General features: G+C 49.1%; 2 protein-coding genes across 16 annotated transcripts in view; one reads left to right on the top strand and one right to left on the bottom strand.

Annotated features, from left to right (window-relative positions):
- SMIM11 (small integral membrane protein 11) overlaps nt 1–21327 on the bottom strand; it is a 110001-nt gene extending 88674 nt beyond the window's left edge. For 7 of the 15 annotated variants that reach the window (XR_010840842.1, XR_010840843.1, XR_010840844.1 and 4 more), the window contains exons 1-4: nt 20941–20980; nt 18043–18125; nt 17298–17399; nt 12912–13089 (exon numbers count right to left, since the gene is read on the bottom strand). Coding sequence is in view for 10 of the 15 variants with exons in the window: in XM_067035053.1 (XP_066891154.1) it covers nt 12925–13089; nt 17298–17309 (177 nt within the window). In the remaining 5 variants the exon portion in view is untranslated. Of the gene's footprint in view, nt 1–10797; nt 10977–12911; nt 13090–17297; nt 17400–18042; nt 18126–20940; nt 21070–21232 lie in introns of those variants that run through there. The other 8 variants (XR_010840847.1, XM_067035056.1, XM_067035055.1 and 5 more) reach the window with 6 other exon arrangements.
- Nucleotides 265–1035, top strand: C5H21orf140 (chromosome 5 C21orf140 homolog). Its single transcript, XM_059064469.2, has one exon. It carries the CDS (start codon nt 265–267, stop codon nt 1033–1035), a length of 771 nt encoding a protein of 256 aa, XP_058920452.1.
- Nucleotides 21328–24243: the final 2916 nt, after the last annotated feature.

Genomic DNA, 24243 nt, shown 5'->3' with positions numbered 1-24243 from the left:
TAGCAAACTAATACAATTACCAATCTCTCTCCAGACCTACTACAGATACAATGTCAAAGTAACATCTTGGATGGCTTGCCATTCCCATTCCCACGTCATATAAGCCAGAAAGGAATTGCCCTGAGTGTGTGTTTCATGATGCTAAAGTGTATCCATGGGACCAGCTCAGCTGTAACAAAGCTCTTTATGAGGTCACCATCCTACTCGTGCCAGATCTCTGCAGATGGAGACGCTCAAGCTTTGAAAAACACTTGAAGGGCGACCATGCCTCACTTTGCAAAACCTCTTTTAAGAAATATTATTATCAGAAATCTATTCAATAACATGAAGAGGAAGCAATGTCTCCAGTATTTGAAAACGCTGAGAACACTGCAGTGTGATGGGTTTACGAGTGTATATTTTGGGGAGACTGATATCCCTGAGAGTCTGGTAACAGGGGAAGATTTTAGTGATGGCTATTTCATGCCACGTCCAACTTGGTGTATCACGCATGCCGGTGGCAGTCAAGGATGGATGCCTTGGAAATATCGGATTTTCCTAAGGGATGAGTTATGCATCAAACAAGAAGACAGCCTCTTCTCGGAGTTCTGTGACGTGGCAAAGAAGACCTACGGGAAGTGCACGATTGTGGTCAAAGAGACAAGGCGGCAGGATGAGACGGAGCCAGAGGAAGACAAGGAATCCGAGGCCCAGGCCCACGTCCCATCGGTCATGAACTTAACGAACGTCACGTGTTGTCCCGAGGTGGCCAAGTCCTATGGCCATGAACTACTCTCTCTGCCTTCCCCTTACAGCTATCTGAACCCTCTAGACTCAGCCTGGTCTTCTCTGAAGTGGTTTATCATCAATAACAGAAAGGAGTTTTGTTTGCAGTCCGTGGATGGTGTCTGTTCTTACCAGTATATACTCTTCAGTGATTTAATTAGCCAAGGGATTGAAAGGATAAACCCAAGCAAATGGAGAACACTAACAAACAAAGTACGAAGATGGGAAAACTACTATCTTGGTAAATTTCCTGAAGTGCGATTCCTCTAACAAACAGCAGGGCTGTGCTGTGGGCGTGGTCTTTACCAATTCTGTTGGGTTTGATTCTGGACCATTGCAGCCAAAGATACTCCAACAAGGACCTCACAGGGATGCTGTGAGGACTGCTTCCTAAGGGCCCTGGCAAAGTGCTTATGGTTTGCTGAAGGTTTCATTAAATCTTGTTGGTAAATTAGTGATCTTGACTTTCATCTGGTTAGGGCCACTCTGGGGGCTATCATGTCAGTGAGAGGATGAGAGTTAACTGAGCCCAAAGGAGCTTGGAAGTGAGCAGAGATGAACAGAGCTAAAGGTTGTGTGAGGAGAAAAAAGAGAACCAAGGGTGTGCTCACAAAAAATTGACATTGACTGGTCCACCAAAATAATCCACAGGAAGCCGGCTTGCCATCAACAGATGTGGTCCAGATGATGGCTGAACAGGCTCTTTCCCTTCCGTTGCTTGAAAGCAAGGACGCAGAGGGTAAGCAAGAGACATCCAAGGAAGTGAAACCCCATCCAGATCCTGCAGGCAAGTTGGTGGTCCCCATAAGGAACCTGGAAAGCTATGACAGGGATTGGTTCAAGTTGGACTTGGTGGGTGAACAGATGATGTAAACAGGAGGGTCTACCGAACCCACTTATCCAATCCGTCTCCCATTCCAACTCCAGGAATCCCAACGGGAGGTCATTAGCCTGTCATGCGGTTGCATTTCGGGGCCCTGGTTCCTGAGCCACCTGTGGCTGGTACAACAGCATCCTAAAGTCTGGGGCTGCTGCTAATGGTGGCTGTAGGATTTGTGGTGGTATTTTTCACTTTTATTAAAAAAAAAAAAAAAAAAGCCCTGCCTCCTATTAAACATATCCCCCAATTCACTCTTGTTTATGTATGTTCAGGCAGTAATTTTATAATAGAAGGAATTATTCTGGGGTATGTCAAAAACAACGTCTGAAAATCGCTACCAACTCCCAACAGACTTGCCTGTGTATCAGATGGTGAGGCCAGGTTCCCGCTAGCCAAGCACAGAAAAATAAGATCCTTTGCTTGTCTTCTGCCCTAATTCCTTCCTGAAACTCCCTGGATTATTTAGAAACACTTTGTCAGAAAACAGATGTTCGGTGCTTTTCAGCAACTAAGCGGTGGACTTCTGCAGCATCGTTATTATGCATTTTATCTGCGGATGAATCACACTTACCACCTCCAGCCACTGGGAACCAGACACTCTCAGATGCACCTCCCACTTCACAGCCGACCGTGCGGTATGAGTTTCTTGTGGCTGCTGTGACGACTACCACACACTTGGTGTGGTGCATTAAACCAACAAAAACGTATCCTCTCCCAGTCCCGGAGGCCTGAAGTCTGAAATCAGTTCCGCTGAGCCAAAATCAAGGTGTCAGCAGGTCCACGCTCCCTCCACAGGCTCTAAGGGAGAATCCATTCCTGGCCTCCTGTGGCTTCTGGGTGGCTGCCCGACTTCCCTGGCTTATGGCCACATCACTCCAATTTCTGCTTCTGTGGCCACATTCCTTTCTCCTCTTCTGTGTCAAATCTCCCTCTGCATCCCTCTTAGAAGGACACATGTGACTGCGTTTAGGTCCCATCCAGATAGCCCAGAATCATCTCACCATCTCAAAATCCTTAATTTAATCACACATGCAAAGATTCTTTTTCCATCTAGGGACTCAGACCTGGATACATTTAAGGACCATTATTCAGCTGAGCACAGGTTCTAAAGAAGGTTTTCTTCTGCCAGCTGAAATACTGCATTTCCCACTGGCAGTTACCCCGATGAAATGGCTCTCACTGTGTGGTACTTTTATTTTTAAACCTTTTATTTATTTTATTAAAATTTTTTTTTTATTTTTTGGCCATGCTTCGTGTCATGCATCCGGGACCTTAGTTCCCCAACCAGGGATCGAACCCGCACCCCCTGCCATGAAAGCGGGGAGTCTTAACCACTGGACCGCCAGGGAAGTCCACTGTGTGGTACTTTTGTGTGGTTTTTTTTTTCACTACCTGTTTCATGTATGTTTTAGAATTTATGTTCCTTGAGAGCAAGTGATAGGACTCAGACCTCCTTGGTGACTTCAGTGTCGGTAGCCTGGGTTGGAGATGTGTGTTTTGCCCCTACGTAGCATTTATCTCACACCTGTCCAGAGTTCCATAGTGACAAGCGCTAACAGCTATACACGCTTAACTCACTTAATCCTCACAACAGTCTGGGATGTAGGAACTACCATTTTCTCCATTTCTCAGAAGGGTAAACTGAGGCACAGAGAGATACATAACTTGCTCCAGTGCGGAAGAGCTGAGGTTCAAATCCAGAGTTCCCAGGTAGAGCTGTCCTTCACACAGCCTCCCTACTAACAAGCAGCTCAGTTCACCCTCAAAACAACCCCTCAGGTAGGTTCTATCACTTTCCCATTTTACAGTTGAGGAGACTGAGACACTCAGGCCAGTCAGATCCTAAGCCCGTGTGCCCAGCCGCCATGCTTGGCTTGGTTATTGAAACACGGGGTAAGGCTCACCTCTGACATCAGACAAGCAGCTGAAGTGGCTGCCTCCAAGTGGACACAACAAAATATACTTCAGCACAATACTGAGCTAGAGGCAGGTACTTTATAAAGACACACTATTTTGCAATGAGAAAAAAAATGGGAGGTTTTTGGGTTATCAGATGAACAAGATAGACCAACAGGAGCTATTTTATTAGATCGTCTCAGAAAACCGAGACGATCTAATAAAACGAGTTTAGGATTGTATTCCTTCGAGGCCTTGTTCAATCATTAGAAAGCAAGTAGGGGAAAAGAGAACATCGGTATAACTAGAGATCAAAGGGCCACGGGTAATGTGCAATTGAGTTACATAATATTGTACTCGTAATTAAGAAATGCTGTTTTATGCCAAGCATGGAAACTTCCAGGAGAAAATAATGGAAAGTGCACGGGGTTTTGGGAATCGGATGGATCTCGTTAGAATCGGAAGTTTCCAGCTTGATAGCTACGAGACTTTGGACAAGTTACTTCCCTGAGGCTCAATGAACTCATTCGTAAACTAGAGTTGAGGGCTTTAAATGCTTAGCACACACCAAGCCACTACATCATGACCAGCTCCGACTCAGCGCTCAATAAACTGGAGCTCCTGTTTATTGCAGTGCAGCCTGGGCTTCCAGCAAGCGTGTCCACAGTTTGATCTACTGTAGCTGACCTCATTTCCTTTTCACTCTTTGTGGCAAATTCTTGCTGCTTTTTATCACTGGGCTGTAATCAGAGTAGACACATCTTAAGATGTGTCTTTTGATCAAAGGAAATTTTTTTCTCTGGCATTTCTTTTAAGACCATCTGCGATAGGTTAGGGAATTAAGGATAAGAGGTCTCTTCTGGTGGTGTGGACAGTGAGGATGGTGAGTACGGCCTGGAACCTTTTGGGGAGCAGTACTTGTATGAAATAAGCAGTGGGTGACAAGGCCCAGCAGCCCGCGGGTGTGGACACATGCTCTGGAAGACCCTTCGTGATGTCGGTGGCGCTGACTCCTTCGGAGAGGTTGGCTGAGGGAACATCTCATCCGCTTAGGTCCTCATCAGGACCAACAAGCACGTGCCTACTCCCTGCCTGTGGGCCAGGCTCCCCCTGAGGAGGTGGACCGTTGGAAACTGTGCTGCCCTGGAAAGAGCCCAGAGGGAAATAGGCAAATGGAGCTGAACACCCACTGGCTCTGGCCTTGATCACTCAAGAAAGGTCCAGGCTCAACTGAGTTGACTGAGCTGCACCTGGCCAATCAGGGGACCGAGTTGCCACCCCCCATCCCCGCAGGTGGTACACACTCCTTCCATTTGTGATCGTTTTACATGTACAGAACAGTTTTATATACTTGACCTCATTCAGTTTAGACAACCACCTGTACATAGGCAGGGCAGTGATCGTTAAGCTCATTTTACAAACGAAGACAAAGCCGGGTGGTAACTGACTCACCTGGAAGGATGTCCACCTGTAGTGACAGGAGGGTCAGGAGTAGAGTCCACATCTTCCTATCAGGAAGTCCTCACACCCCTCTCTAGCTGGCTCTATGGGTCAGTTAGGATTAGGTCAGGCTATGAGTAGTGCAGACCTAATCACAGAGATTTACACAAAATAGAAGGTACCCTCCCATCCCCCACCAAAACAAGAAATGCTAAGGTGGCAGTTCAGGGCTAATATGATGGATCCACGATCATAGAGATCTCAGAGTCTTATCTTTTTCCTCTACTCTCCTAGACTTGGATCCATCCTCAAAGTCACCTCATGGCCCAAAGTGGCTGCTGAAAAAGCCATTGCATTAGCATTCCAGGTAGCAGAGAAGGAGAAAAGGAAGAAGAAGGGCTCATCCCTTTTCTTTTAAGGGGCTTTCCAGGAAGTCTCGCACTTAAATCTTCCACTTAAATCTCACTGGTCAGACTTTAGTTGCAAGGGAAGCTGGGAAAAGTAGTCTTTATTCTGGGTGGTGATGTGGCCAGCTGAAAATCCCTGCTCCCCTTCCTTTGGGTGTTACCACTCATCCACTCACCAAATATTCGAGCAACTTCTATGTGCCTGTAACATGTGGCCCAGACAGGGGCCCAAAGAAAGTAAGCTTGGGCCCTGGAGGCAGTCAGGTTGGTGGTGTGGAGTACCTCTCGGTCAGTGAGATTCTGGAGGTGTGGGGAGTGAGGGCTCAGAGTCCAGGGCCTGGTTGGGGAGTCAGGGGCAGGAAGAGGTGAAACTGGAGCCGAGGCCAGAGGAAGAGCAGGGACTTCATCACAGTAGGTAGAGGGGGAAGGGGACGGCCAGCCCAGGAAGAAGGTCAAGTGTGCCCAGCCTACCCACTTCCCAGGGCACGGGGTATGTGAGTGCGCACGCGTGCGTGCAAGTGTGCGTGTGGCGAGCAGGCAGCAGTGTGAGTGGAATGAAAGGAGGAATGCAAGTGTGTAAGGGACAGGATGGAAAAAGAAAACGTGTTGTATGAGAAGGAGTTTGGGCTATTCTAGAAGGAGAGGAAAGATACCGAAGGGTGTTGAGCAGGACGATGGGTTAGGGTTTTCAGGTTAGGGTGGGGAAGCCTAACTTTTCCCACCAAGGAGTCCAGCTCCTGGTTAGAAACCCATGTGTGGTTTTCCAGGCCCGACCGCAGGCAGTTACAAAGGTGTCACCCAGCAGGGCTCATGGGGGCAAAAGCCACCCTCCCGACAGCAGACTTGGTGACAGCCAGGGCCCTGCAGTCTCTGAAGGGAGCTGCAGTCCACGACTCAGGCCCCTGACCTGGAGGGAGAGGGGAGAGGGGACTGCCGAGCCCAGGTCCTTGGGCTCTGCCCACTGCACCCAGCCACCCCGCTAAGCTCAGAGCAGAAGTTCTTGCCTCAAGCTAAAGGGGAAACCGAGGCCTTTACCCAGCACAGCTTCCCTGGGTATCCCCTCGTCCTGCATTTACCGGGGCCTTCAGTGCCCGGCCCCCAGATGCCACCCACCTCCAGCCCAGCCAGGTTCCCTTCCCTTTTCCTCTCGCCTCTCCTTCAGCCTGTGATCGTGCTCAAGCTAACTCCTGGAACCTTTCCCTCAACACTGCCTTCCCCTAAGGCTGCCAATGTCTCTGTCCTCATCTTTGAGGTGCACAGCAGGCGGCAAAGTTGGGAGAACTTCTTTCACAATTTTTAAATAATCAGCTCGCCGTCAAGTCCCTCCAAATTTAATTCAATGGGGCTAATTGTGAATCTTTGAAAAGTAAAATCAGTACATTAAAGAGTGTCCAAAACATCTGGAAACTCAAGGGAAATATTGAGCCAATTATTTGAAAACTAACCAGTTATTTGTAATTAACATATTGCTCAGACGAAAATTTGTTTCCTGACTTTGCAGAACACACACACGCACACGCACACACACACACACACACACACACACACACACTTGAAATTAGGATGCAAACGGCACTGTTTCTATTTCCTCATACCGTCCCCACTTCCCACAGCCTGGCCTCTGTCCTCATCGTGTCCTCTTGAAGACTTGATGACCTACGACTTGGACGAACAAGAACTCCTGCCCACCTGCCCTGTCCTTGCACGGGAGTGAAAAGTATAGGCCCAGAGCTGAACTACGAGGTCCACATCCTGTCTCTGCCTCTTGCCAGCTGGGGAACCTTAGAGAGGTGAACCTCTCTGTGCCTCGGCTTCCTTATTGTGAGACGGGGATGACGATGAATGTTGGGGGTAACAGACGCAAAGCAGGAGGAAGAGTTCAGGGCTAAACAAGGATTCGCAGCTAGTTCTCTCTCCTGCCCCTCACCCTACTACTCCGGATGTCCCCTCCCCGCCCGCCCGGCTTCTGGCTCATCTCCCTCCGCCCATTGTTTAAATCTCCAAAGGAAATTCAAGGACCACCTCACAGGCATCCCCTTGGGGTTTTCAAATTTGTTCACAGATTCCTGGTCTCTCCCGCCTGGCTTTTGATGCCGGGGGGGTGGGGGGGGGTGGGGGGGTGGGTCTGGAGCCCAGCGCAGGAATCTGCACTTTAAACAGCCTCTCGTGTGCGCTCACATTTAAGAACCCAGCCTTGGGCTTCCCTGGTGGAACAGTGGTTGAGAATATGCCTGCCGGTGCAGGGGATAAGGGTTCGTGCCCCGGCGCGGAGGGGCGGCCCATGAGCCATGGCCGCTGCGCCTGCGCGTCCGGAGCCTGTGCTCCCCATCGCGAGAGACCACAACGGTGAGAGGCCCGCCTACCGCAAAAAAAAAAAAAAAAAAAAAAGAAAAAAGAAGAACCCAGCCTCAATCCTCTTTTCCCTCCAGACTCTCCATCACCCATGGCTTCCCTCCGACAAGGACGAGACCTGTGGCATCTCAGCACAGCCGGGGTCAAGTCGGCAGAGTCGCAGTACTGCGCATGCGCAGGCCGGCCCCTGCAGGAGGCTGGGAAGGCTGCATCCAGGCAGGTGTGCTTCCCTGAGACGAGAATTTGGAGACAGACGGGCAAGAGGTGACCTTTTTTCAAACAACCCAGATCTTTTGTTTGAAATATTCAGTTCCTGAAATATATTATGTACGTCTCTGCCTCGTTAAGCAAAGTATATAAAGACAGTTTCACCTTAATGACTAGAATCATCATCACGAACAAGTCATAATGGGTGGCGTTCCTGGCGCGGGCTTGGCGATCGTACAGACGAGTTCTCAGGCCTTGGTCTGCTGCTCAAAGACCGTCTCTCTTGCTCTGAGGTATTTCTGCCGCCAACAGCCTTTCTTCATATCTGATTCTAGTATGTTGTAAGCTCGAAAACCAAAAACGTGTTAAGAACCCGTCTAATAAGATAAAATATGATCTGTGTGAGGGATCCTGGGGCTCTCTTGTGCGTGGAGGACGTAGATTCCAGTTTACATTCTTCGAAACATCTTTCAGCTGCCCGGGGATGGTGGTCTTATGGAATCGTTTTCAGTTATGGTCCAGAGAGAGGCTGGGTAGGTGCAGTCAGATATGGGGTGCTGGGTGTGGGCTTTACCAATCACTCCATCCACCGACGTGTTCATGCATCCAACCACTTATTTAAAGTCAAGCTACAAATCTACTGACTTCATGTACACAGGGTTGGAACAGTATCAATAACTCCAACTACAGTAAGTCCCCTACATACAAACCTTCAAGTTTCAAACTTTCAAAGATGCAAACATGCATCTAGTTCCAGCAAGGAACCAGGACCTGAGCCATCAACGTCAGGCGTGAGTGACATCGCAGCCTGCCCTCCGTCTCCTATTGCTGACGACCCTTCAGCTCTACCATCTCCCACTTCCCTCCCTCCTCATCAATCAGTAACTCTTCTTGCCTGTGCACTCGATGCCAGCCCCTGGATGCCAGATGTTGCACTGTACTGCTGTACTTTTCAAGGTACTGTACTGTACGATTTAAAATGTTTTTGTGTTTGTTTTTTATTATTTGAGCGAAAAGTATTGTAAACCTATTACAGTACAGTACTATGGAGCCGATGTTGTTTTGTGTACACACAAAATTGAACTTACGAACGCACTCTCAGAACAGAACTCGTTCGTATGTAGGGGACTTACTATAGTGATTATCTCCCCCTAGTGGAAGAAGAGAGTATCAGAAAGGTTAACTTAAATCCCTGTGGGCGTGGTCAGTGGTTTAATTCCTATCCTTAGATGATCTGCTACCGAATTTTCCAAGAAGACGGCCAGATGTTCCACCAATTCCAAAACTGAGCTCTAAATCCCAAAGCCTAGAAACACACCTGTGTTTAAAATAAGCCTGAACATCTACTAGGTGGGCATAGAGTCTCCGTGAAAAGTCAAGGCCACTCTTCATCCCCTGCCCTTGGATTTATGAAGCACATAGGTGTAAGTACATATGAGGAAAGGGTGCCCAGAGGTAGTAGGTGTGATGCCAGGTGTGCTGGGAGCCCATGATGCCCTCATCCTGCTGAGAGGTGAGGAAGCAGAGGCCGAGGCCCTAGCACAGGAGCCTAGAGCAGGGTGGGTGGGTCACCCGCCAGGCTGCAGAGTCTGCCCTGACAAAGGCAGGAGGCTAGGCCATGGCCCAGGGTCAGTTCTGGACCCTACCTGAGCAGGTCAGGGAAGCGAGGGTGCCAGGCTGCAGAGATCCCAGGGCATCTCACCTCTGCTCTGGTCATCTGTTCCTGCTGCATGAGACCCAGGCCACAGCGAGGCTCCCAGGCAAAGGCCAGAGCAGCATCCTGCAGGGAGGCTGAGGTGCCAGCGTGAGGGAAAATCCCCTTCTATTTTGGGATTTGTAGCTTGTAGAGTCAAAGTCTCCTGTATTTAAAACTTTGATCCTGTGTAAATTCTGTTTTCTAAATTGTGATTCGGAGCAGCCAGCAATCACAGTAAAACTTAAGAAAACTACAATTCCCTTTATTCCTCATGCTTAAACTTCCAAGTTCTGCCAAGCTGGGCCAGGATGGCGTGGGGTGGGGGTGAGGTAGGGCGAGTATCTACTAACATGCCCTCGCGCAGATTTTCCACGTGGCTGCCTGCAAGGAGACCAAACGTCCCACCATATTTGTGGCTTTGGTTACTGTTGCCTCATTCCCCATCCTCTGTGGTATCTTGAGAGAAGTGAAAAAACAGGAACCTTTTGATAGAGACCTCAATCGGTTAGGGGCCGAGTTAAAAGACTTATGGACCCCACTCCTCTCAAATCTTAAAGTCTCCTGGGCATGTCCCGCCCTTCGTCTCATATCGGCAAATCGGAAGGAGCAAACTGGTGCGGAGAGAACAAAGCACACCTGGGCTCCTCTTCCCTCCTCACAGACAGAGGCAATTCCTCCTAGACTTGGTACCCACCGGGGCAGGAGGGTCTCATCCTGTACTCCTCCCTGCAAGGACCTCACGGGTCAGCAGAGGCACACATGCTCCCGGAGCAGCGAACAGCCCCTCCCCCCCGACAATGAAAACACAAGAAAGAGCCGCAGTGCTCCGAGGAGAGAAAGAGGAGGAAGGGAGCTTAGGCACGAGGGCAGCAGGTTAGAGGGCTGGAGGGGTGGGTGAGGGAGAGCAGGCTGATGCGACAGCAACGGCCCGGTCGTCTGTGGAGGTGCACCTGTGATCTGGTACCCACGGCTAGGAGATGCTGGAAATGCAAAATTCCCTCCTCTCACTACACAGAGGGGTGTGTGTGAGTGTGTGTGTGTGTGTGTGTGTGAGAGAGAGAGAGAGAGAGAGAGAGAGAGAGAGAGAGAGAGGGAGGGAGAAGCAGAGAGAGACATACACATGCTTTGGCTTATCCCAAAGACCAGAGACACCCTTTTTACAAAGGTATTTTATTTTAGTAAACAAAATACTGGTTCTTTTAAAAGCACAGAAAAATTCACATCATTTTAAGTTAGACTATAGGCTGGGAGTTTATCTTCTGACATACCATTCAATAATTAAATCTTTCATCTCAGCCGGAGTCCACTCAAGCTGACATTTAAATTACAAAATCTAGAAAGGAAGACCAAAGGGAGAAGTATGAAATGTCTCACAGAGTAAGAGTGCTTTACTTGCTCAGCATTAACCTTTATGTTCAGCCATTTACACTTAAACAGAAACCACTGAAGCTTATCTATTAAGGAATGAATTTTTAGCATCACAACTTCCTTTCATCTAGAAATCCCTTTTTTTTAAAAACACGGCTCCAGGCCAAGCTTTGATAGGCTGCCAGCCTAGGACGGGGAAACAGACTCCCCTGGTCAGTTCTAGGCTCAAGCTGGACAAGCCATCCATCCCTACCTCACTGAGGGGCCTCTACTGAAGTCTGTGGGAAGGAAGACGCGTTGATGACCTCACACCTCATCTTTGCGGTGAACACACAAAATGACGGCTCTCTGGATTAGAAAGCCAATCAGCATTTCACTGGAAACCGCCTTCCCTCGCCTTTTTCAATTCTCAGGTGCTCTCTTTCCCCACTCTAGTGCCTACTCATGAACTTCAGTCAATAAAACATCTCTTTTTTTCAAAAAAAAAAGGGCAAGATTTCATAACAATAACTTCTTTTGCCTGGCACCGCATACAGCTCACTAAGGACCAGCGAGAGGAGGTCTCCTCCAGAGCTTTTCCCGCAGGTCCCTCCCTGAGTTCGGCATTCAGGGCCAGGACACAGCGCAGCCGGAAGGGACACACGGGGGTTGAACTTTGGACCTGGCTTCAGTGCTGGTTCTGCTCTTCACCACGTGTGGTGGGGGCCGTTTCTCAACCTGAACGGGCCCCACGGGGCCGTCAGGAGTGCAGTCACGTCGCTGCATGTGAAACGCTCAGCAACACGCTAGCCCAGAACCGTCATTCAATACGTTATTACGATTATCACTCCTAAGTATGCTTTTTAGCCCCGACAAGGCTACGAGTATCGTAAGGGGATTCACGTCTACAGGAGCCTGTCTCAGAGTGGACGGAGGTTTTGGAGGTCACCAAGCCAGGGGTGCCTACAGTGACCTGTCGTTGAGAAGACAGCGTAAGAAGCACCTAAAACGTTTTCAAAAGAACAGATGCCAGGCCCAACCACAGGCAGCGCGGAATCTCTCTGAGGCTGGACCCTGGGAATCTGCACTTTAACAAGCACCCCAGGCAAATCCTGGTCATTAGCCAAGTCTGGAAACCACTGACCCAGAATTCCCTGCTACCATATTTGAATCCTCTAATTGTTAGAGGAAAGCACAGAACTCAACCCGAGAAGCGATGAAACTGGATGACCAGAACAGCATTAAGGGAACCGCTGACCGTCCTAAGCCCGACCTGTACGGGGGTGTCTGAAAACCTCCTGGCGCCTTAACTCAACAAACGCATCCCGGGCAGCCCCCGTGCTCTGGGACAGGCACCGGGCTTCGGCAGTGAGGAACACTGTGTGCCAGTGACGCGGTTGTCAAATGGGCCTGGGCTGAGATACACCGGGAAGGGATTTATGTGCCACACCTAGGAGGCATTATCCTGAGGTTAGCGGAGCTCCTTAATCTGCGGTGCAGGCAGGGCTCACCCCCGGGACCCCGCTTCCTCCCCAGCCCTGTCTGCAATTTTATGTACGATCTAGGTGCTTCTAGTTTGTGAGCTTCTGCAGGGAGAAGGTCCACAACCGTCACGAAATTCTCAAGAGTCCTCTGACCCAAATCCTGTTAAGCACCACGGCTCCCAACGCGGGGGAGCCAGTGCAGGCGGCGAGCAGAGGCGTGGACTAACCGCACGTGCCCTGCGGCTCACGAGCAGACGGGGCCCGAGGGTCAGGACCGGCACCCCACACACCTTACGCACAGCTGTGCTGCGACAGGTGGGGCTCCACGCTCACCCACAGCCTTCAGACCGAGGGATCCGGAATCCTCTGAGCGCTCGCACCCAAGGACAGGCCCGCCCTAACCCACCGTGCAGTCTGCATTTGCAAAGTCCCAGTACCTTTGATTTCCCGTTAGTTATCCTTCCTCTCTGACTGCTTCTTCTTTTCAGCTTCCAGTTTTTGCTGTTTTGCTTCCAGTTTTTTCCTTTGGTATACTTTGGCTCCGGCAAATGCCAGGCAGAGAATTAACGTTTTCGCTGCCAAGATATACAGCAGCAGGGGCACGTGTTCAAGAACCTTAAAGAGGAAAGAAACTATCCTAGATGATCTATCATTGATAAGGAAGGTTTCTTTCAGGTTCCTTCATTCAACACACATTTCCAGCGCACCTATTATGCACCAGGCACTACACTAGATGCTAGAGCTTCACTGATGTAGGACAGACCAGGTCCCTGTCCCCATGTCACTGACAGTCTAGTTTTAGGCGCCCCTCATCACTCCCTCGTTGCTGGCTTCACAGAGAGGACCGCCAGCGGCCTGCACATGTCACGACTCTGCTCCCTCACCACCTGACCTTGCACTGCCCCCTGCCGATCACCTGGCCCCCTGCGTCTGAGGCAGCAGCTCGGTCCAGTGCGGGGAGCCGGAGCCAGGGGGTTGGTCCCAGCCCAGCTCTGCCACTGACTGACCCACTGACAGACCGTGTGACCTGGGTCAGTCACCTGACTTTCCTGAGCTTCTGCCTCTTCACCTGCAAAGGGAGCTTGGACCAAAACTTCCTTCCGAATTCTCCGCCCTCGTGGGATGCTATGATTTTCTCTCGGTTCCCGCTACTCATTGGCACTGGTGTTTGAAAATAAAATAAATATATAAATAAAATACGATAAAACTTAAAACATTAAAACTTAGCTACTTGTTGATTGTTCCTATAATCTCCTGTCGGAGGGAAGTTTTAACCCATTGGCTAGAAGGAAGTCTGGGGAATAACTAGGGATTGGAATTACTCACTTTCTGCACCAGCAGGCTTTACTATGAAAGTCTGTATATCACAAGTATCTCCAGGCAACTGCTACACTAGTTTTGTAAACATGATTAGTATGACCTGAGCGATAATTATGAGCTTTCTGTGTGATTAAAAATTCCTTCCCAAATAAAGTGAAAAGGTATGCCTTCGTTGAGAGATCATTATTCTAGAGGACTAGGTAGGATTTAGTCCAATGAAACCATCAGGTTTAACGCCAAACAGCACTTATTGTACACAGCACCAGTATCATGAGACTCTGCGATGGACAGTACACTAGTCTCTCCCTCCAATGGTTTAACTAAAGCTCATCTGAAACTAGTCGGTGAAACCTTTAGCTGAGGACAGTATGCTTGCAGACGTGGAGGGCTAGAAAGGATTTTAAAGATGATTTGGTCCACACCTTGTTACACGAACGAGGAAAGTAAAGCTCAGGGCAGTTGAGAGGCCCATCCACGTTACACAGCTAATTCATGAGGAGGCCAGAGTTGGAACAGAACATTCCAACCTCTACGCCAGTTGTCTTTCCACTGATTCTTGATTGTAATGTAGTGGAATTAATGAAATCAACAAATTATGCCCCAAGAACACTCTGAGTAACTAGATAATGGTTTTCAACCACAAAATCATTTTAAGGTAAAGAATAAGCACAACATATGCACTTCAGAACGCTCACTCTGGCAACAGTATAAAAGACTAAAAATGTTACAAAAGTGAAACCTTTTATCCTGACAAGTAGAAGCAGCTTAGAATACTGATTTGGTGTCCAGGTCCTTCCTGCCTCAGACCTATGGCTAATCTCCCCGACCTCCCCCCAGGAACCCTCTAACTCATCTACTTTCTTGAAGGTTCACATTTTAGGCATGAGGACTGGCTCTATGTTTATAAGCCAGCTAAGAAAGAAAAGATTGCTAAATTGTACCTCCCTGGAGGCAAAGATCACCAGTTTGGAGACATAAACTTCTTTTTACGTCCACTAGGACTTTCCAGGCTAACAGAACCCTGGCTTACTCTGGCAAAAGTTACCCTCTTCCAATTCTCTCAATCTCTGTGGATGAGCCTCTGGAGTCCTGTTATAACCGAGCCCCCATCACAGCCCATGGTTCCCGTGACCTAAACCCAAAACTTGGCTGTGGCGGTTATAGAAATGTACATCACTGCAGCCAGAAGTTAGAAACCCCCTGAAATGGAAACACATCAACAAATGGACCCAGGTAAGTGGTTGCAGTATTTACTTTCTTTTTAAAGGCTGTGGAGAGAAGGTAACAAGAGGCAGAAGTTTCCGGACTGAGAAGGGGCAGGGCGGTGGCAGCGGAGGTCAAGGACACCACAAGGGCTAAAGCAAAAGGTTTCAGGGCCTCTGTTCCTGCAACGCTCTTGGAGAGTTTTGCTAAATCTTCGGTCGTGTTAAATCTCCTCCTCTGATTTCCTTCAAACAAACCCCTCACGTTAACTCCCCAAACCTACAAATCTTCAAGGAAGTAAATGAGTAAAATATAGTTGGGTGGATTAGATCTATTAACAATTTTTTAAACAAAATCCCAATGCCTGTGTCATGAGAATGACTGACTTTTTAAACACACTCTGTTGCTAAGGTACTAATACACAGGTAGGGCTGACGGCTGCTGATGGCCACAGGCCGACCAAGCTAGAAAGGGAAGCACAGGCTTCACCGGGGGCTCCACAATCCCTCAACCTCCGGGGGGGTCACCGCAATCAGGGCAGGAGAGGCCATTCCTTTCTGACACTACGCGGAAGGGCGCCCCCCTTTAAACATGAGGCTGCTCCCTGGTAGCCCTGGAGCTGTGTGTCTGCCCGAAGTCGGGAAGGTACGGGCAGATTTTGTTCCTGACACAGGAAAGGACTCCTTTTGTCACAAGCAGGATTGGGCTGGGTGGTCAAGTGGGTCGACGTCACCCCACAACGAAAAAGAAAACTTTCTCTGCCTAGTGCCTCACCGGTACACATCAGAATCGCCTGGGACCTCGCCAACCCCAGGCCTACGCGATCAGAAACTCTGGGCATGGGGTCACAATCCATATTTTAACTATCCTCAAGTTGCTCGCGCTACACGCCGCGGCCTCGCACCTCCAGGCACACGGTCCGACCCTCGCTGGCTGACGTGGCCTCTGGTACCAGCTACCGCCTGTCGTCAGGCTCTGCGGAGGCTAAAAAGCCTTCCCTACATCTCATCCCACACTGCTCTCTGCTTCCCCTACCCCACACCCTCTGACTGCCTTGTCTTTCCTTCCCAGCCTTTCTACTGGCAGCTCTGGAACCCCAACACAGGCGAAACGAACGCTGCCGCATCTCCACGCCCTGCACAGAACGCTCGCTCTGCCTACTGAATCTCAACCAGGCTCTTCCTGAAGAACGGTCTCCAGAGCCCTCCCGCAGGGCCCCCCAAGCCCCATGGAGCTGGGGAAGGAGGGGGGGTCTGCACTCTCCCACCTCCCTGATCCTGCTTCCAGACCTTTCCACCTCTTGCGATGAAAGCCAGTGGCTATTCTGAACAAGGAAATGCTTATGATCATTGAAAAAATACATACAGTGAGATCCTAAGTTTGAAAATACACACATTACACATATATGTGGAACAAGCACGGGAAGAAAATACACCGAAACTGTCAATAGTAGCCATCTCTGGATAGTGAGACGATACATGATTTTGATTTGATACTTTTCAAAGCATCTATTTTCGTGACTGCTCTCTTAGCCAACCTCCAACCTACCCGACTCCACCTCCTTCCCGGAGGTAACATGACACTCCCCTTCCCTCTCTAAGACCTGCTGACTACCGCCCACAGCCCTCTGAATGCTGGCGGCTAACAGGAAACTCTTTGCTTGCCCTTGAATTTCTGCTCCCACCAACTCCATCTAAGGTTTTACAGGGGTCAGTTGTGTTTATCCTGCAGCCAGTTTACTTAAGTAGCACTTGAGGGTATAATAGATAATTCATTTAAACACGAGACTCATGAACCATGACTCTGTAAAGAAAAGGCTGTTTCCATGAAATCGAAGTTGCATGCTTTGAAAGACTCAATTTGAACTGGAAAAAAAGGATGCTGTTGGCGCACAGACGTAAAAGATTAGGGAAGAAGAGCACAAAAATCGGGGAAGATTGTGTATGCAGATTTGCTCCATCAGATCTTACTCATCCACTTCAAAGAAACCAAAGTGTGAAATTACAGGTGAAACTTCAAAGGCATGGTTTTTGCAAGAAAAGTGAGGCAGATCTGAGGGCAGCCGATGTCCTCTCAAAGAAAAGGCTTAGCCTTCCTCCAAAAGTCTGGCGAATAAATGTACATTTATCTGTTTTCATTTAAAATATTACGTATTGTTATGATTCCTGCTTTAATCTACTTTTTTTTCTTCTTTTCTTTCTTCTTAATCAACCCGTCCCTACAGAACTATTATTCTGAATTTTTACGATCAGGAGAAAGAAAAACCCCAAGCCGCCATAAATGTTTAACGGTATTCTTACCTTCCAGTTCATGCTGGGCCAACTGGGAGTTCCCTCCTGCTCAGCACGGCCACGCCACTCAGACAAGGAGGAGAGGGGACCGGAGCGGCAGGTCTCACTGTCCTGGCGGGGAAGAGAAGAAACAGGTCAGTGTGGGTTTTCTAGAGCAGACCACCTTAGGAAGACTTCTCTTTGATGGAGAGAAGGCCCATGAACAAAGACCGCAAGCTCTGCGGAGAGGAGGGTAAGCGTCCCCGGCAAGGTGACCAGAGCCTGGTGGAAAGCAGACGGCCTGGGTGAGGGTCGAGACAGCCTTGGCTCTTGCTCAACAGAAAGGTCTCCTTGGCTGCTCTTCAGTGGGGAAGGGAGCGCAGCCAAGCAGAGGTGGCGGCACTGCTCCTGAGGGGACGTATGTTCCCACTCCATTCAACTGTAGACGTAAGAGCCCAGGTCCAGAATCTGTTGCCCCACCCACCCCCTGCCTTGAACGAGAGCGGGTCCCTGGATGAGTGTCATTTTCTTTCTCGGGTCCTCTGAGTGTTAATTCAGGTAATCTTGGTTTTTTTTTAAAATATCTGGAGGGAAGGGAATAAGTGATAGGGGAATAAAATATCCTGAGAAAGCCATTCAAATCTAGAATTCCCTCTAAAACGTGAGGGAGACCTAGGGGAAGGTGAGGCAGGAGGTGACCAGGCAGGGACATGGCTGGAGCACAGGATTTGCTCTGAGGCCTCCTACGTCACTATTTTTAGAATACGACACATACCCCAAGAGTCAGAAGACTTGAGCTCTGGATGAAGAGCCTACACAGCCTGGTAAGTGACTTCCCTCGGGGGGCCTCCGTCCCATCTGCAAATGAAGATGGGGCTGTCAACTAGATGGGCTCTGGGGCCCTGACTTCTTTTGCAGTTCGACGACTTTCAGCGTAATAGTCACGGCTTCGCTTTATCGCGCCCGGCTGTGCTGAAGTGCACTACGTGTGTTAACTCAGCGAATCTTCACACCAGCCCCATGAGGTGCAGTTTACTGTCTACACTTTGGAGATGAGGAGACAAAGTTTCTGTGACCCGTCCAGAGTCACAGTGGGGACTGGGATTCGAACTCATCCAGTGCGGCTCCAGGGTCTTATCCTAATGCAGAGAGCTTTGCAGTCAAAAATCATGGGGATGCCTCTCTTTAAATCTACTTACAATTAGAATCAAGAAAGCAGAAAATTTCACAGGCCTTTAGAACGGGGCTAATGAGATAAACTTCAGGGAAGATGGTGTTTAAAACTTTCACTTACAAAAACATCTAAATAGAAAAAGTTCAGACCTCATTTACTCAAGGTCATAGTATCTTGAAAACAAGCTGGCAGTGGGCACAAGACAGCCAAGTTTTCCCCGTGACTTTTTCAAAGTCAGATAAGCTAACAACAGGAATCTACACCCTAAATCTGTTTAAATGTGATGACCATGACTGAAGGTGCTCATGACCTTCACGTATAAATGGCCTATTTGTCTTTCAGTAGCAGCAGGTTCTACCCTGCACTGGAAAAATATGTTTCTACCAGGTTATAACCCGTTGCTGGAATTTTCACTTTGAATAATCTCTAATAATCTCAGGAATCAGCCATGTTGTAAATTAAAATGTTTAAGGTTGTGCAAATTTTATCTTTACAACTCCTGCTTTTAATGAGTTGTCTGCAGATATAAGTAGACAGGTTTGGCCGTTCCCCACACATTTTCTGAGCCCAAATTACACACTCAGTGAATTGAAGTAGGTAATATTAATTCCCAAGGTCAAGGACCACGAATAGGTCCAAAAAGGTTATGGGGGAAATAAAAAGAACGCCCAGTGGTCTGGCCCTCAGGTAAACATGTACTATGTTTACTAGCGGTGTGACCTTGGACGAGTCACTGGGCCTCTCTAAGCCTCAGCTCCCTTGTCTGTAAATTCTTCTTCAAAGATTGGATCATAAACACTATGCACCATGTTCAGCACATGAAAAGCACTGAACAAATTATCAACCATAACTGTTACGATAAATACCTCTTTGTACTAATGGACATATCAAGCTGCAGAACATAGGCAAGTGGCATCCAGGGCAAAGTGAGACAGCAGGGTATGGTATAAAGAACCACCACTGGGCAACCAGTATAACTGGAGATCTGGACTCTATTCTTGGTGGCACCAATGGCAAGGCATGTGACCTGGGGCAAGCTATTAGCCTCTCTAAACCAAAGTGTTATCATTTTAAAAACCAGAATCCAAAGAACAACGCTGCAACACTGAAATGCCGAAGTCACCACTCTCTGATATCACAAAATCTGACTAAAATATACTGGCAGCTGCCTCAACATCATCTAGAGTGATAAAATTCAATCTCTTTAGGAAAGAAACATATTTAAAGTCCATCTGCAAAGCAGTGGAAGGAGTGCATTGAGGGTGGGAGATGAGAGAGCAAATCAATCAAACTCATCCGTACCCACTGCCTCCAAATGATAACTTTTCTCCATCTCCCTTAAATTACAGGCTCCAACTGAGCCATTTTTGTAGCACCCTGCAGGACTTCAGCAAATGAGAACAACTGACAAAGCTAAAAATATCATCAGCCTATTTGCTCTGCTGCCATATGTACACCTGATGCAATATTCGAACCAGGAGGCAGCTGGCATCTGAGAGCTGAACTGCAAAAGCCAACAAGACCGGGACAATTTTGAGAGGCATAAAATCTGTGAAGTGCAGGAAGTTTTAAGCTTCCCCTGGAACTATCCACCGTCTTAGCTTAAAACCCCAAAATAACAATGGCTTAGGAAGAAATAGTTCTCTTTCCTTCACTGCAAAAATATCCTGATTTCTCCTTTGCCAGATTGCTCCTAAAAAACAGAAGAGCCAGTGGCTTATTTTGATTAGGCCAATTACAGCAATATGGACAATGTGTAGTCCACACTTTTCTTCTTGGCACACCTAACACACCCAAGGGTCGGTCTGTCTCTGGGTGGCTCATTCCAGCCACTCATTACGCTGTGTCCTTAGTTTGAACTGTCCGAAGCTGTTCTCATTCCCCGTCTCTACCATTTCCACCCCAACCCTTCACCCAGTCATCTGAAGTAGAGGTAGGTGCGGGGAGGAGAGGGTTCCAGATGAACCTTGGGTATCACTTGGTCGACCTCTGAGCCCCACGCCCGGGTCGGCCGGGTTTCCCGGGCGACGGGCTGAGCCTCGGCTCCTCCGTAGCCGGAGGGCCGGGCCAGGGTCCGCTACAGCCGCCATACCTGGGAGCAACGCCTGCCCCGCTCAGACCCGAGGATGAGGACCAAGGGCGACCACTGCTTCCCCCCCACCCCATTCTACAGAACATTCCAGGGCATTCGCTCGCCCCCAAATCTCTCTGGCGGGAACCACCTCTGGATACCCCCCTCGGCCTGCGTGCCAGCCTCAACACGCCGCCCCCGGCGCCGTATCCGCAGATTTCGCGGCGCCTGGACAACCCAGCCAAGCAGGACGCTCTGCGGGGAGGGGGGACGTGACCGCTGTCAACCCCGCGGTCCCCGGGGGCCTTCTGGAGAGCGTCCTGCAGAGAAAGTGCAAAAGCGGGGCGGGCCGCCGAACTCCAGAGCGCCTCCAAAGAGATGCCGGGCCTCGGGTCAGGATTCGGCAGACACAGACGCCATCCACTTACAACTCCAGGCCGTGGAAGATCCAGCTCGCCGCCGGCACACGAACCACGACTCCCACAATGCCGCGGGGAAACTACATGTCCCAAAATGCACCGCTCCGCGCGCCGGCGCAGTGGGCTCCGGCCGCCTTGAAGGGTGCGCCGCTGCTCGCGCCGGCGCAGTAGGCCCGGGCCGCCTGCGTGGGTGCGCCGCTCTTCGCGCATGCGTTTTGGGCCGGACGGCCTTCGTGGGGCGTGACGTGAGTCACGGGGCGGAATCGGCCTGTTCCCGGGCAGGTTCTCGTTCTGAACTTACCTGAGCTGGAAGACGGCGGTCGGAGGGCGGGCGTCGCGGGGTCCCCTCCCGCTCAGCCGTCTCGAATCCCTGGACGCTCCTCGCTGTGTGCGACTGAGGGAACGTGGCTCCCCAGAAGTTTCCAAATTTAGCGTTCACGTTCTCTGCCAAAAATGCATGTGTTTTCGCTTCGGATAGCAGTAGGGTGCCCGGTACTAGGTTCCCAGATTCCTTCATTCAACAAGCGCTTAGAAAACCGGAGCGGAGTTGGAGTCCACACAGTCCCTGCCGCACGGGAGGGCGCGAGCTGGACACCCTCCCCGCCCCAATTCAAGGATAACGAGAGGGAGGTTCACAGACTTCTTACTACGTGCTTGGCTCGCCGTTTTTTGGTTGAGGAAACTGAGGCAAGGGAAGATGATGTGGCCGGCGCAAGACAACTTGTGAATTGGAGTGGCAAGATCTGGATTTGAACCCAGGCAGTCTAACTCCGAATCCCATTGGGTCATCTTGGTGGTGGTGAAGGACGAAATGTTAGGGAGTGCAGAGGAAAGGACAAACTGGAGGATTGGGGAAGAGGGGGGTTAGTTCTGTCAACAAGTGAAGTTTTCCTGGAGAAAGTAACAAAGATAGCTTTGTTCTAAGCACTTTGCGGCAATTTTCTAATTGAAGTCTCCTAACAAGCCTATAAAGGACATAATATGACTATAACCACTTCACAGATGAGGAAATGGAGACACGAACTGATTAAAGTAAATTGTCCAGGGTTTTAAAACCAGCAAGCGCCAGAGCTGGTGTCTGACTCTGGGTAATCTGGAGCTAGACTCTCTCAGGGCAGCCACTACCATAGGTTCCTTTTCAAATCGCTTCTGATGTATGCTGTAAGAAGTAAATGGGGCTCAGGTCATTTGGAGCCAGTAGACCAAGCAGAAGGAACTCTAAAAGCAAACGGGGTGGAAAAGAAAACTAGCAAGTTGTTTGAACTGGAATTTTCAGTTGCCAGGTTGAAAGTGGCAAGCCTGGGTTTGGTGGAAATTGATGCTGAAGTGACAAACGGGGGTAGGTGGCAGCAACTGTATACCCAGAATGCTCGTAAACAATGGGCATTTCTCCCATTCCCCAAAAGTAAAGTTGATACTGATAACCATCTATGTTGGCCCCATATACTTTAGTGATGATAATAAAACATACTTAATTAGGAAAACCTAGGTTTTTTCCCTCTTCATTTGTTTCCTTGTGTCAAAGGTAAACAAAGCTGGACACCAGTTCAAGTGTTAAGGATAGACTTTATTAAGCAACTATTGCGATAGGGGAGAGAGTCCGGCATGAACGAAACTCAGCTTTGTCTTGTGCAGAGGTAACTGGGTATTTTAAAAGGGGAAGGAGGGATTGGGGCGGCAGGCACGTGAGCAGAGGCAGGGAAGTGGAAATTTACAAAAAGCGGAGGGGGTTGGTCAAACTGACCTGGGTTTGTTAACAGACGCTTATCTGGAGGAGAAACAAAGTTCTATCTTTTATGACTGTCCGCAGTGGTGCGTGTTAGAGCAACGTGCCCACAGGTTGGGGAGAGTTACTCCTTGAATGTTGGCACTTCAAAGAGACAAGACAGTTCTGGGTGGTAAGAGATTTACACCTCAAAGGGGGAGACAAAGGATTTATAATTGTAAGATTTTAAAAATAACTGCCCTAGGTGGGATTCAGGGGCTGATTTGCCTACCATCAGGTTTTGGCTGGCACAAAAAGTAAATTGAGTTTTCTTAGGCAAGCACTTTAAAGCGGGCTGGGGTCCCCTGAGGGATGCAACCTAGAGCGGTTAGGAGCTACGGTAGTGTTTGTTCAGATGTGGGGAGGTGGATGATATCTTTTTTGCCAAGAATGTGCAGTGTTTATAGGGCAAGAGGTCTAGTCAAGGAAGGAGGCTCAGAGGAGCCTGACCAGAGTTTGGTCAAAGAGATAGTCTTTGTCAGATGGTAGAAACCTTGGATTCCTGTCTGGATCCAGACCCAAGGCTGAGATTTTGTAGCCTGGGTTGCTGCTCTGGGCACACTGGTGAGAATGTTCCGTGTGGTACAGCATTTCTGGGTTTCTGATCTAAGGAGGGAAACCACTCTCGCAGTATCTGCTCTTGGAACATGAATGGCTTTCTCCAAAACTGTATTTAACGCTTCTGTTAGCATAATTACATCTTTGTTATTAGGAAACAGACCTTGTATATATCCCACTCTAGAGACACAAAGCTTGTAATCCATATAAGATGTTGAAGAAGGACTCCTGTTTTGAATTTTGTCTTAGGGCCCTGAGACTTGAGGCTCTGCTCACAATTGCTCTGCTTGGCTGAGTACATGGGAAGCTGGAGGAAGAGGAGAGTGTAAGGGGGCGTGAAGCTTCGTGAAGCTACAGCCCGTAAGTCCGTCTTGCCATTGGCTTTCTCCTCTCAGCTACTCTCTAGACCTTAACCTGACTTAGGTGGGGCCTCTGTCCCGGCTCTAGCTCTGCCCCCTTTGTGTTGCTGTCCGTTATAACGTTGTCACATTAGAGCGTTTTGGTGTTCACGTGTCTGACTCCGTCTTGACCGAGTGAGTTCCTGCAGCTCTGGGAGTCCCATTCATCTCTATACTCCTGAGGTCTAGGCCAGTGACCCAAGTAGATAGATATTAAATGATGCTTGATTGAATTGATGAATGAAGTCGCCTAATCTGTGGACTGGAGATTCCCGTCTACAAATGAATGGATTCTCCCCTAGAAGCTCGAGAAGAACACAGCCCAGTGAGTCCTAGTTCAGACTTCTGACCTCCAGAAGTGTAGGAGAATATATCTCTTTGTTTTAAGCTGGTACATTTGTGGTAATTTGTTACAGCAGCAGTAAGAATCTAATACAAGATTAGGAACCAGCATGGTGCTGACCTTGGGTTCCAGACCTGCTCATAACCGTCCTGAGATAACCCATGAACCCTTGGTGTGCCTGCTCTTTGAACATACACTTTCTTGTAAATTACCCCTTACAGCCATGGTTGCTTCAAGACTAACAGTTG

This window comes from Kogia breviceps, chromosome 5 (assembly GCF_026419965.1).
Source record: "Kogia breviceps isolate mKogBre1 chromosome 5, mKogBre1 haplotype 1, whole genome shotgun sequence".
In the NCBI taxonomy this organism is placed as follows: Eukaryota; Metazoa; Chordata; class Mammalia; order Artiodactyla; family Physeteridae; genus Kogia; species Kogia breviceps.
The sequence above is the reverse complement of the archived record's forward strand: the minus strand, read 5'-3'. Positions and strand labels throughout refer to the sequence as shown.